General features: G+C 40.0%; 1 protein-coding gene across 3 annotated transcripts in view; it reads left to right on the plus strand.

Annotated features, from left to right (window-relative positions):
* SYNJ2BP (synaptojanin 2 binding protein) overlaps positions 1-14,019 on the plus strand; it is a 91,544-nt gene that overhangs the window by 73,386 nt on the left and 4,139 nt on the right. Inside the window, exon 6 of one of the 3 annotated variants that reach the window (XM_085224929.1) lies at positions 2,456-2,599. The exons of the other annotated variants lie outside the window; for them this stretch is intronic. Within the exon in view, the coding sequence (XP_085081055.1) occupies positions 2,456-2,584 (129 nt within the window). The 3' untranslated portion in view covers positions 2,585-2,599. Of the gene's footprint in view, positions 1-2,455; positions 2,600-14,019 lie in introns of those variants that run through there. 3 annotated transcript variants of the gene reach the window in all.

Here is a 14,019-nt window from a genome sequence, read left to right on the forward strand (position 1 = left end):
TCTGTAAAGAAAAAAAACCAACAACAACAACAACAAAACATGCATGATGTTTTTTTGTTTTGTTTTGTTTTAAGAAAACCTCTAATGAATCTGAGAACCAGCAATTAATTTGTGAGGGACTCGCATACGCTCTTAGGAAAACCAGTTCTTAATTGATTTCATCTTTGCTAGTTATTGGAAGGGAAAATGACATGAGTCCATTCAGTAAATGCTGTCTTATTAAAATAAGCAAGGAGAAATTGTATCGGTACAGAATGAGTTTCAAGCAGTAGAGTGACAAATCAGTGAGTTGTCTGAACTACTGTTTTGGAATCAAATCATTAAATTACCACAGAAATTTTACAGATTATTAAAACAAAATGCAAACTTAAATATTTTGAAGGAAACCTAGGAGAAAGCTGTATGATTATTAGTGAAAGCTAAAAAAAGCTTTACGTGCAGCAGTGAAATAAGGCCATTGCTTATTATATACTTTGACATGTAAAAACTCTGTCTCATGTCCAAGTCATAAGCTCAAAGCCCTTTTCCCTTGATTCTGCTGGAACACATCAGCAAACCTTTTACTGTCCTTTCCTTATCCAACCTTTGAAATGTAAGTCAAACAAGACAGATGTTAATAGAAAACTAATAGCATATTTTAAAGTTTAAGATTTGTAGTGAAGGTGAAGTAAACCTTCAGTGAACACCTTATCAGGAATGGAATTTAGGGTTAGGTTTTCCTACATTCACTTTCTTAACAGATTAAGCATACCCATATGTGTGGACTTGTTGCTGCCCCTTAACACACCCAGATAATAAAATAAAAGCCTAAATAGCTAGTTCTGACATTTCTGCTCTCATCCTCTTCATTACTCATATAAAATGGGTAAATCAAGGTGGGAAATCCATCTAAAATATTAACAGCATGATCTGACCACCACAGAACTCAAAAGGTCAATTTAATAAATCCTTCATATGCAAGCAGGATTATTTTGCTGCTCTTCACATAAGATTGTGCTCACTACCCTTGTCTAAACTATTAAAAATGCAAAAATAGAGGAGGTACACTACGGGTCTAGGAGTAGGAGGCCCTGGATGGTCTCTAGCATCAAGATAAAGAAAAAGAGGCCTAAAAATCTTAAATAGTCAGTGTTAAGACAATAAGAAGTCAAAGCCATTCAACGTGTCTCAGTCAGCAATACTAGAACTACATGTGGCTACCTTATGACAGATGTCTCCATCCTTTCTTGTAAGTGCACTAATTTGACAATCACTCTGTTTTAGAGCTAGATGTGAGAGAAGTAGCATAGCTTAGTTCAGGACAGTTCTGACCAAATGGTTGAAGATTTCTTGAAATCTGATGAGACAGAACCTCTCGAACTAAAAGCAAGTTTCTATTCTTATTTCCCAACATCTGAATGCTTGCTTAACTTTGCAGCCCTAGTGCTTTATTTTGTTTTTGTAGTTCCCATTAAAAAAAAAACACACAACAAAACAAAAAACCAACCAGCTACATGTAGAGTTCCAAGGCAGAACCTACAGCTGGTTAAGGTGAGCAGAATGCATTAACTGTATGACACATGGCTCTCAAGACTATGGAAATACATCATCACAAAATGTATAAAAAAGAACTGAGATCTGTGCTCTAAACCAATGCTGAGACTAGTCTTGGTGTTTGTATTATCCTTTCATGCTCTCCTTCTGTGCAGGAGTAATAATAATATTAATTAGCATTTATTTATGCACAGCTACGTTATGCGGCAGTTAAAAGCAGAAAATGGGAACAAGTATTCAAAGAATTAAAAGAAAGGATGTTAGAAGCTTTGTTTGGCAGAATAAACGTGCCTGGGGCATAAGCAGTGTGGTGAGTTCAGGAGAAGGTTGTTCTGAGCCTCCTGACTAATGCCAGGCAAGTCACATTCCTGCTTTGTGCATGAGTATCCTGTCTTGTATGCTGGATTACTTCCTTCCTTTGAAAAGTACTTTGAAATCTTTTGATGAAAGCTGCCTTATCTGCCATGGTAAATTAGCTGGCTTGTGGCTTGTACTGCTCTGTATCAGCAAGCAAAGTGGGAGCTGGGACTTGATAGCTATGTGGTGATCATAGAATTAGAGAATTGCTCAGGTTGGAAGAGACCATAAAGATCATTGAGTCCAATCACAATCTCACCATACTACCCTACCTCTAGCAACCCTCTGCTAAATCATGTCCCTGAGCACCACATCCAAACGGTTTTTGAACACATCCAGGGATGGTGACTCAACCACCTCCCTGGGCAGCCTATTCCAGTTCTTAACAACCGTTTCTGTAAAGAAGTGTTTTTTGATATTTAACCTAAACCTGATGTATGAGTTAGTGAGTTCACACAGATATGTCTGGCAGGCCTTAGGATTTGGCTGTATGGCCATGTACTTGATGGCCATGTTTGGTCTTCCTGATGTCCTCACTTGGCTGTGGACTTGCTAATCCATACAGATGTTGCCCTGGTGGCTGGGCTGCAGGCTGGGAGGACCCCATCTGGTTACCTGGACTGAAGGAGCTGCAGCCACCTGCCCTTCTGGCCGAAGCCTTGATTCTACAGAGAAGACGGAAGGGAAGGCATAATGCTGCATTTCCTGGCAGCTTTCTTGGAGATTGAATAAGTGAGCATGAATGACCAGGGTTCTTCTGCTGTGGATTTCTTGAGAAATGCTTCATCATTAGGGAATTTTAGGATACTTGAGAAGTAAAGAACTGCCTGATAAATGTAAGCCTCTGCCTATTAAGTGGTGCAGACTGTCTTCCGTTCTGAATGAAGTTCTGCTGTAATGCAGTGCAGAACTTCCTAGTGAGCAGTGGGCAGTCATGAAGGGAGGAACTAGAAGCACTTCCTGAGCACACGTCCCGCTTCAATTTCAGGCACCTGATACACAACACTGGATACCATTTTGTGGTTTTCCTTCAACATCACTGTCAGTGTGGGAAGATGAGGGAGCTTAACCTAATTAGTGAAAGTCTTGTTAGTGTTGTCTCAGCCTCTCTGACTGCTACATGGTCTTGTGGTACCTGTTTTTATAAAACCACTTAAGCAAACTAGCTGTGGATTACAGTAAAGAGGTTCATCAAACTGGGATTAGGAATTTGTCTACAAGGAGCTGGTTCATTCCATGCTGCTTGTGTTGACAGTGACCAAAATCAAGTAGTATCAGCATCATGCTATCTGAGAAACTCATCAGAAGGATGGGGTATCTTGGGGGGCTTATGCCTGCAATTTCTCCAAAGGAAAATCAGTTGGACCACCAGTAGCAGAGCCCATGCTTCCTGCAATGTTCTGAGTTTCAGTGCCTTGCTGTTTGTTGGTATTGTGGGTGCTTCAGGGAGGGGTTGCTGCAGGCACATAGCAAAGACTTTAGCATCCTGATAATGTTGTGTGTGTGTGGATTAAGTCAGGACAACTTCAATATTGGGTGAAGTCCTTCTGTTTGATCATCTGTTGTCAGTCACTGTGTTCCTGACAATCCCAACTATACATACAAACGGCCCTCCAAGGAATAGCAAAATATTTATGTTCTTTATGAGTTGCCCTGGCTGACAAAAGGGGTTATTTAAACTCTTACAAATGGAAAAAAAATAAAAATTGGCTATTAAATGTTAAAAAAAACCCTTTAAAATAAAAAAGACAAAAATAATTAGATCTTTCCATAATACGATTTATTGAATTTCCTGGTTTTCAGAACAAGGACATGATATAGCAAAAGGATAGAAATTGTAAATTACTGTAAAGCAAACTTAAAGGAAGAAGAATACATCTGTGCTTTCAGCAAAAGCCAGTTAAAGTAATTGCTGGCTGTAAGCTCCACTGTAAGAATCCACGGGTTTGAGGTCCCAGCCATACCACTGCTGTGCAGAAGCACTTCTTACTGCATCCTGGGGAAACAAGGAAGTACTCTATGAACAGTGTGCTTGGGCTGCTGAGAAAGAGGTGCAATTATGCTAGCACCAAGCCTATTCTTTGAGTATATATAAGGCTAGGTGCATACAGATATAGGGAACTGTGAAACTGCTGTCAGAGAGCTCTCTTCAGTGCAAGAACGTGGTTTGTGATTACTCCGCAACTCTTCAGTACAATTTAGACTTGTGGAAGGCAAATGCAACAGCTTATACCTCCAGACATATGTAGAAAGGTTGATTGCCAGTAAATAAACTGGGGGCAAATAAGCAGAAGCCCTATTCATTTGTAGGCACATGGTGAGTGCACAGTGCCTGAGGACAGCTGCCTGAGAACACAGCAGTAACTGGAGGACCGGAGAGGGGATGAGTGCTTTCTCCTTCCAGGTTCTTCAGTCTGGTGATATTCCTCAGTACTGAGAGTAAGGACATTGTATCACTGCAAGTTAAAGATTCTGAAAAGGCTTCTGCTGCTTAACCCATTCACAAACAAGATGACTCATTTGACTTCCCACCAGCAATTTCCCGTGCTTCTGAAGCTTCCTGTCTTAGATAAGCTATGGAGCTCTGTTCTTACCAGAGTGACAACAGTTGGTACAGCATGTCTCAGAAAAGGGCAAACCAACATGGGAAGGGAGAAAAACACCTTTGAATCAGTACCAGAACTGGAAGATAAGTGGAATGACTCAAGGAAACCTCTCCTCCTCTCTTCATCAGTATTATTACTGCCAAGAAACTGGAACAGTTGCTATTTAAATAAATTGTTTAGCACCTTGCTATAGGCCACATGACAAAAAATTATCAGAGAAGCGAGGCTTTTGTGAGCATCAGGGAAAACAACCCCTTTTATTCCCCAGGAACCAATGGTGGGACAGCAATAAAGTCTGTGAGTCTTCTGAGCCCTTTTGGCAAGATCTGAAGTTGATGCTTATCAAAAGAAATGAATTGAGAGACACTGATCTGATTGACCTTAAAGATTGTTGATGTTGAAACTTTACCTGAGGGCAGCAGAGACAGAAAGTTTTATTCTTTTATCATGTCTTCTCTCACTCTTCTTGAAAGAGGAATCATTTCTTGTGACTTATATGTGTACAGAACAAGTCAAAACACTGTATTCTGTAGCAGATTCCTGGCCTGAAATTATTTATCTGTCTTGCAACTGCTCTAAAGTTATTATTATTATTATTATTATTATTATTATTTGAAACAAACAAAAACTTAGGAGAAGGTTGAGTCTGTTAGTAGGACAGTAGGACCAGTTTGGATTTCTAAGAGCATTTTCAGAGAATCATAAACATGGGATAAATTTGGCTCAGAAATACTTGAATGGACTGGTATGAATTCCGCTGGAATCAACATATTCAGAATTTGGCTGCATGTCTTGAGAGCTGGTGAAGCAGAGTTAAGCATCTGAGAGTGGTCAGGCTCTGGTACAGGCTGCCCACGTAAGTGGTGGAGTTGCTGTCCCTGCAAGGTGTTCAAGAAATGTGTAGATGCAATACAAGAGTGTAGTTTAGTGGGGAACATCAGTGGTAGGTGGTTGGACTAGATGGTCTTAGAAGTCTTTCCCAATCTTTAATGATTCTATGATTTCATGATCTCTATTTGCTTCCTAAATTATGACCCAGAGAAAGGTATTAAAACTGACCAGAACCAACACTGAAGTTAGCATGCAAGGCTAACTTCTATATGTGATCATCCTTCAGAAGGCTCTTTAGGGTCAGATTGATACCTCTTTATCTACCTTCCTCTTGTACTCACTGATCCTTTTCACCCCTTTACTCCTTTAAATACCAATGAATCTATTTTGTTATTGATCAGTATTTCATCATCCATAGAAAACATATTCCAAAAGGAGAAGAGAGAGGCCTGATTCAGAATGAGCATATTTGTGGTTTTAGAAGTCTGAATCTTACTGATGCAGCACTGTGAAGTTCCCCTGGGAGTTAAATAGCACCCTCCCTCCTGAAGTTCAGCAGGACTCTCAGTTCTGTTGACAAGGATGTTCTCCAAATGATAACGCTCTGAAGGTTAACTGATGAAGTCTGCATGATGAATTCTGCAAGTGAGGATTCATGCAGGCATCTGGCCTCCTACTGTTGGTTGCTGACACTACAGTATGAGTCTTAAATCTCCATGTTAGGTTGGATGGACATGCTTGGTAAAGCCACACAAACTGAATCTCCCTGTGGAGGCTGTGGAGTTGTATTGAAGGGACAAATGACGGTGGCCAGAAAATACTCCTTTCTCTCTGTCTAGTCGCTTGCCCTTTTTCAGCTAAGGCAGAACTGACAGCATATAACAAACTTGCATCAGAATCATGCTTCCCTTAAAGTAGTTTGACTTCCTGGAAATTTGCTGAGAAAAGCAAGTTTGCTGAGTCAAGGACCAAATGAGGGCAACTTGTTAGTCACAATGAATAATTCAACCCCAAAGCTTTCCAGGTTCATCCCCAGACACACATGAGCTCTTGTAAAGTTATTAAAACTAGAAAGCTTTCCTTAGCCTGAAAACCCAGAGAGAAGGGATTAAAGATCAGAGAAGGGAACTTCAGGGGGCATGTGTGTCACAGTCAAGAGAAGCTTTTATAAACCATTCTGCAGCAGGTCCTAAGGAGACAAGTAATACCCATTTCTTTTCCTTAGTCAACAGTTGCTAAAAAGTAGACTCTGTTGTGAGGAGGAGATGTGTGTTTTGTTGTGCAAAAGCATACATGCTAGTCTGTTATTGGCAGAGGACAGAGCACTGCAGACAGGCAGGAAAGGGGGACAGAAATGAACAAACCAACAAACCATAAGCAATGACAGGGTATGAAAAAGCATGAGTAAGCCTTGTTTTCCAGCCACCTGAGCCAGTCCTCACACAAGCTGATGAAAAGATGTGCTTTATTTTAGTAGCCTTGTAGCTAGTTTTAAAATAACAGGATGTGTCTTGTTTTCTGTTTTTAAAACACCACATACATCTAGAAGAATGTTACTAATAACATCCTGCACTCATAAATTATCCTCACGATTTCAGATGGATGTCATTTTTCTCTCAATACTGCTTGTAAATATGCATGAATTTGACTATATGCTGTTAGTGAACTGCTACACTGCATTCCAGATGTGCTACTGCATTCTGTAGTGACAGAGTGAGATTTCTAAGGGTAGTTTGTGTATCGGTTGAAATTTATGAAGTATTTGGGGAGTCCTTGGAATGAAGGGTACAGTAAAAGTCCATCATTTTTCCATCATTAGCCTTTCTAGTCTTGTTATCCTGAATGAGTGCTCTATCCCAATGAAAGTGATTAACAGAATAAATCCAAACATGCACCTTCCAGGTCTCTTGGTAATTCCTTTTCCTCCATCTACCTACTTGTGCAGGGGAATAGTATGAGATGACAAATAATTTGAAACAGAAATCAAACTCTCAAAATGTCAAGTTCCAGGACATCATTTCAATTTTTTGAAAATGGTCTGATTGTACTCCATGAGCCTCTGCAGTTATTTCAGGTTTTCTCTTTAAAGTGATCTATCTGGCCGAAAATATTAAATGTGAAGATATTTTAAGAGTGAGTTTGGAGAGAAAAATGGAAAAAAAACCGAACAGGCCACCACTGCCACCAACAAAGAAAACCAACACAGCAAAACATTTTAAGGTCCTGGAACTGGTATAAATGTGGATATTTTGCACCATCTATTTTGCCTTGTTGTTTTATTTTTGCAGCTGTCTTTCCAAACCAAAAGCTCTGTGGCCTTTTTGTTATAATTAAGCATAACAGCTGGGAGGTAAGTTAATTCATACCCTCTGGGGAGTTCATCTTATCATGGAGCCTCTGAGCTGACTGTGCGTAAGAATGCTAAGAATACGTTTCCTTTTCACAAATGAAGATGGCAAGGAAAAACCGTGTCCTTTTCACCAGTGCCTGAAGTGTAAATGAACTGTCTAAGTGTGTTGATAGACTTTTGAAACTGGAAGCTTTTGCTTAGGAGTCCTGCCAACACTGCCAGACAAAGTCTTCTCCTGTTCCTATGGCTTTCAGTATTCTCTGTACTCATTGCATCGCCATCTTCAGTAACCTGCTGCTGTGCAGTGTTAAGAAAGAAGGCTTCAGACTGAGATGGAAACACAGGATTTTCTTGGTTACCTATTCAGGAAAAAGGATGCTGTTAATGTCCATTAATCCATAGATGTGGATTGGCCTGGACATGTTCAACTCACACTTCGTGTGTGTGTGTACATATATATTTATGTATGCCATAACATATGGATGATCATGCTGGGCAACAGCTGTTCTCAGCCACTGGTCTTGAAACAGCACCTCCTCGGGTACCACTAAAACCCTTTGCATTCTGTAAGACATGTCAAGGGGAATACTGTACAGTAGCTCAATGGATATGTGCCCTGTGTGGATGCTACCTCATTTTCAGCAAGGCTGCTAAAGTAGAAGTGGCAGTGCATGGCTTAGCAGATGTTCAGTGCTGAACTCTCAGGCTTAGCCTGATGATAAGAATTGAAAGAATTAGCATGCATTGTTTGAAGAATGTAATGTTGTCTCTGGACATCTTGATTTTCACAGATTGGGGCACTACATGGTTACTTTTGGGAGCGCTCACTTAAAAAATAAGTCCTTGACTTATGCCACGGGTGTCCAATGTTTTGGCTTGCAGGAATTGTCTTGAGATGCATATCAAATATATAATATAATTCATGTATCTAAGTAACAAAACTTAATATATTTTTTATTTAAATGTAAAAAACAGGGAGAAAAAAGCCATAAAATTAGGGGGATATGTGACCTTGTATTTCTGAAAATAATACATCAGTGTTGGTTCGATGGCGCCAGTTGCAAATGTTAGTGAGTTCTCAAGGTACTTGTCAGAAATTTTTTATGAAATATTACTCTTCCTGTGATTCATCCTTGAAAACAGTGGTTTACAAATGTATGTACTGCCAAAAAGTGATGACGTATAAAGCATGATTGTGAAGCACAGGATAAGACCTGTCTTTTAAGACAGGTCTTATGAAAGTCTAGTAAAGAGACATAATCAAATTTTTCTTTGAGTTGAATGTCTGGCTGCAACTCCATACATTCCATTTGAAAATGTGTAGATAATGTATTTATGTCAAAAGGAAATGGAATTGTGAATATGAAGAAAAAGATGATTTTTTTGGAAATCTGAAACTTATTCTCAAATTCTTTTATCAAAACCGAAAGCAAGGCTGCATATTTTATGCCAGCCACAGAACTGTGTTTAGCCAACAAATAAAAGTGCATGAAATTATTTGCCATAACTCGAGCTTGCCATAAGTAAGTTTCATTTTGAACTGTTATGGTTTGAAACACAGCACAGATAAGTTGATTCTCACCTTGAAGACACGTGCTTAACTCATTTAAATGAGTGGTCAAATCCACCAAGAATGCTGTGTCTGTGAGCCATTTTTCATCTTCAATTTCTAGCACAAATTTTCCTTTTGATTCCATAAATGAATTGATTTCATTTTGCAAATCATAAAATCTTTCTAGCATTTTATCCCGACTTAGCCACCTTCCTTAAGAAAAGTAAATGATGTCTCCATAATCAGCATCCATTCTTTTAAGGAACTCCTGGAACTGGAAGTGATTCAATCCCATGGACTTTATGAAATTCATAGCTTTGATGACAATTTCCTTGATGCTATCCATTTTTAAAGCCTTTGCACATAAATTTTCTTGATGTCTGATGCAGTGATATTTCATCAAAATGAGTTGCCAGTAGTAATTGCATCATCTTCTATTAATTTCATAAGATACTCTGTTTTACCAATCATCGTTGGGGCAGCATTAATAGCTATACTAGATAAGTTGTTGACAAGATCTAACAAAAATTGCTTTAACATAACTTTTACTGCTTCATGCACATCATGATATTTAGTTATGTCTTCTAACAGCACCAAAGAAGCTATTTCTTCAGGGATTCATTATCAATACCTCTGATGAAAATGAAAACTTGAGTTGCATCTGTGGCATCAGTACTTTCATCTATTGCCAAGTCATAAAAATTGAAATTAGCAGCTTTACTCTCCAGATTTCCTTTGACAGAAGTTCCTATTTCTTCTGTGCACCTGGCTACAGTTTGGTGAGATAGATTTTAGAAAAATCTGGTTTTTATCAGGACATATTACATCTACCACACTTTCCAAATATTGCCTAATAAACTCACCATCAGTAAATGGTTTTGATTTTTTTTTTTTTTGCAATCAGATTTGCTACGACATAACTAGCTTTTACAACAGAGTCTATTTGTGTTAACTTTTTAAAAAAGATTGTGTTGAGATGACAGACTTTAGTTCCACTATTTTGTCTTTACAAAGCATTCCTTGATATGCATCGGATTTGGCAGTGTGTTTTTGCAGATAATGTCTTTTCAAATTGTAATCTTTGAAAGCTGACACAGTTTCCTTACAAATTAAGCATAGTGCCATATTATTTGTCTTGACACTGCACTGTTCTCAACAAGCAGCACAAGCATGTGCCATGTGTAATACACGTGAAGTTTGATGCAACTTAGTGTGTGTGATGGGTACAAGAAACAGAGTCAGCACTGCACTGCACCCTCCCCTTCCTCTGGTTCCAGCAACAGTGCCAGTTGCACACCAGTGCTCTGATTGTTGCTGATTGATGGGTGCACACTGGGACACAGCTGCCGCCATGATGGTGCGGGGCAGGGGATGGCCACACTGCGAGATGTGCCAGGCCACACGCGGCCTGTGGGCCATGGGTTGGGCATGCCTGACTTATACTTCTGTTCGTGGCCTGAACTGCCCCAGGTGCATCATCCAGCACAGCACAGAGCCTATTGCAGTCAAGCATTTTGTCTTAGGATCTACAACTACTCAGTTCTTCAGCCTCTTCTGAAGACTCCTTTTGTGAGACTACCTCAGAGTATGTCTAGTATATCCAACAGACACAGAGTGCTTAGAGTGTAGCTCGGACCATCGCTCTCTTTTGAAAGAGAAGAAAGAGGAGGAAAACAACTTGCTGATAGCACTGTCCTCTGCAAGGCAGAAGGCTCAACCTTGTCCATTGATGGATGGCATTTAAATCTGAGTTTTCCAACTGTTTTCCTCCTCAAACTAAAGCCATATAGGGAATTTTAAGATCTTGCTGAGAAATAAACCCTAGCTCTTAGGGTATTTAATGGAAGGAATAGTCATGGGTTGCAGTTCTTATTCCCAGAGCTCTTTATACATTTTAACCAGGGACTCATTAGTGCAAAATGGCATGGCTTAAGATGCTGAGAGGCTTGTCTTATGTTCTAAATAAGCTGCCTTTTGGTGAGCTGAAATCCTGGTGTGGATTTGACAGCTGAGCAGAAGTAGCACCCAACCCATCAGGTCCAGCTTCTCCCTCAGATTTAGCTTCAGCTCCAAATGTCTGAACTGCTGTTACCGTTTGACTCTGCCGATGCCAGCAGGGTCTCTCGCAGCTCTAATGCAGTCCCCAGAATCAACTACAGCTCTGGGAGGCATGTGTGACTGTCACAAGGTGCCACGTAGTGGAAGCTGCGCGTACATGCAGCCTGCACAGGGGCTTCGGCCTGAAGTCGGGATTGGTCTCAGGAAGCAAGCAGGAGTTTATCCCCTTCTAAAGACAGAAACCCACTTGTTTGTCAGGCAAGGAAAAAAACTCTCTAAAATTCCAAACTCCAAGAACCTTTAACAATGATGAGAGTTCTGGCTGGGGAAATAATGGACGGTAACAGGGTTCTGTGAGTTCCTTGCTCCAGTGCGTGGTTTTCGATTGAGAACTGCCTTGAAGAGCCACAGTAAGTACATTTTCCGTGGAGTCATATCCAGTTGGAAAACATACATTCCCTTTTGCTTTTGTTGTTTTATTTAAGCACAGTTGGCTTAATCCCATTGCAGTCAGGTTTATTTGATGTTTCTCCATTAGCTGAGTACTGCTGGGTGCTGTAGCACAGTATGTTTTATGGCAGGGAGTGGAAAACAGAGGAGCTGGTTGTAGTTTTAGTGACATTCCCTGCAGTTGCTTTTTTGCTCTCGTTGAGCATTGTGTTTTGCTGAACAATTGTAGGCTTCTCTAACAAGAGAGAAGCACAACTGAGGAAAGGGAAACCACTTTGACTTCATCAATATCCTTAAGCCCCCCCAGCCTGCCCTTTTCTGCTTGATGGCTTGCTGTCCACACATCTCTCTGTCTTCAGAGAGGCTTCTCTTAGCCTCACAGATTCATTCTTGGTAAAGAAGCTCCCAAAAACAAATGGCAAACATCTCAGCATCGCTTCCACCTTGGGAAGGGCTATTTCAGTTGCTATGGGATCTGCTTAGAAATGAAAACCAGATCTTAAAATCACATTTCCATTCCAGGCAGTCTAACCTTGTGCTGTTCTTTTGCTGTTCAGCTTCTGGTAATTTTCTGAAGAAATCAGAATCATGCTCAGTTTTTGTTTTCCTATTAATATTTGGGGGCATTTGGAGTTGTTAGTAAGACTTATGGCTTCTTGAGAACTAAATTCGCATGAGTGCATATGACCCAAGGAGCCTGAACTGAGTCACTTTCTACACAGGCAGTATGTTGCTTAAGTTCTTGGGGAAGAAAAAAAGAGAAATGCTACAAAATCTAGAGGCAATTCTGCTGCATTTGTTGGCTTTGTCTTAGGTTCAATGTTTGAGTATAAGATATTGAATGCAGTTTTAAAAAATAAGGAATATTCTTGTGAAAGCAATCATAGATGTCTGATGAGAAAATTGAATAGATCAGCCAATTTTCAATGGATGAGTCTTATATACAGGTAGAAAGAGCCAATGTTTATTGATTCAACAGTAGTTCTAGCAATGGAAACCAAGGACCTGAATGGGAGAACTGCTAATGAAGGAATTAGCCACAGGTTAAAAATATCAGAAATACAAATTCATATGTTTGTATCTAAGGTTAAGTAGAATGCAGCACTGTAAAGAATTGAAGTAGAAGTTCCATTTGAGTTGAAAGTTACAGGGTATTTGGTAAAGAATGGAAATCTATGCTTGCAAGTAATCTTTGCAGCCAAATTATTCTGCTCATTCTCTGATATCTAACAATAATGTCTTTAGTTTCACACATTGATTTTTAAACCATGTATGTCAAAATAAACTGAGTTCTGTAGTGGAATTAGCATGGTCATGGGTTGACTGCCTTCTCCACACCTTACTGGGAATTCCACGCTGTTGGAGTTAGCTAATTTACTTGTACTCAAGGCGAGTGCTGGAGTGATGCAGAGATTGTTCTGGCCAGACCACAGTACACATGAAGGACCAGATGGTCATCAGTCCTTCGAACTATAAAGCAGGCTGGCCTGTCCTCTAGCAACTGCTCCCTAACAAATCTCTTAAAATCTCTAAGCAAGCTCTGCATTTCCATTGTCAATAACAGACATCTCACCAGATAAGCTCTTTAGTGGACTACAGACAAACACCCTCTTAGCTTTTGCAGTAATTAGTATTAAATTAAGTTTCGTTTTAGACAGGAAGAGAGTGGCAGAAAGAGCAAAGTAATTTAGCACTGGCAGAAGGAGCAGCATGGGCAACCTTGGAACCATTAATCCACATAAAGTGGGATTAGTGGGGTGGAATTTCCTCCCAGTGTGTCCTGTAAACTGTATTGGAAGGAGAATTCAGGTATTATGATGGTTGTACTTGCACAGACTTTAGGCTCTGGAATGCTGTTGTGGGACAGGCTGCACTGGCAGTATATTTACCACACACAGCTCCTTGAGGCTGATTAGCTCCAGGTGCCTTTTCTGTGTCTGCTAAGAGACATAGTAAAATGCAAAGGGAAATTTTCCATATTTATTCTAAGCTACTAAAATCTGCTACCTGTATTTGTGGTCAAAATCTGCAGAAGAAAGTCTACAGTATGCAGAAAGTTGTTTCATTGTGCTGAATGTGATATGAAAGTACACAAATAGTAGTATTTGTGCTAGCAGAATGTAACCCACACTGGTGCCAGAATCCAGACCTAGTGAGAGGCTACAACTGTTATGTTTGCTGCTCTTTTCCCCACTTTCAGGAAATACCACACAGAGAAATTAAAGGGTAATATGGCAATGGGAAAAAGACTCCTAGATACCACGGCTTGACTGACTTGGTGT

This window comes from Meleagris gallopavo, chromosome 5 (assembly GCF_905368555.1).
Source record: "Meleagris gallopavo chromosome 5, MGAL_WU_HG_1.1, whole genome shotgun sequence".
Lineage (NCBI taxonomy): Eukaryota > Metazoa > Chordata > Aves > Galliformes > Phasianidae > Meleagris > Meleagris gallopavo.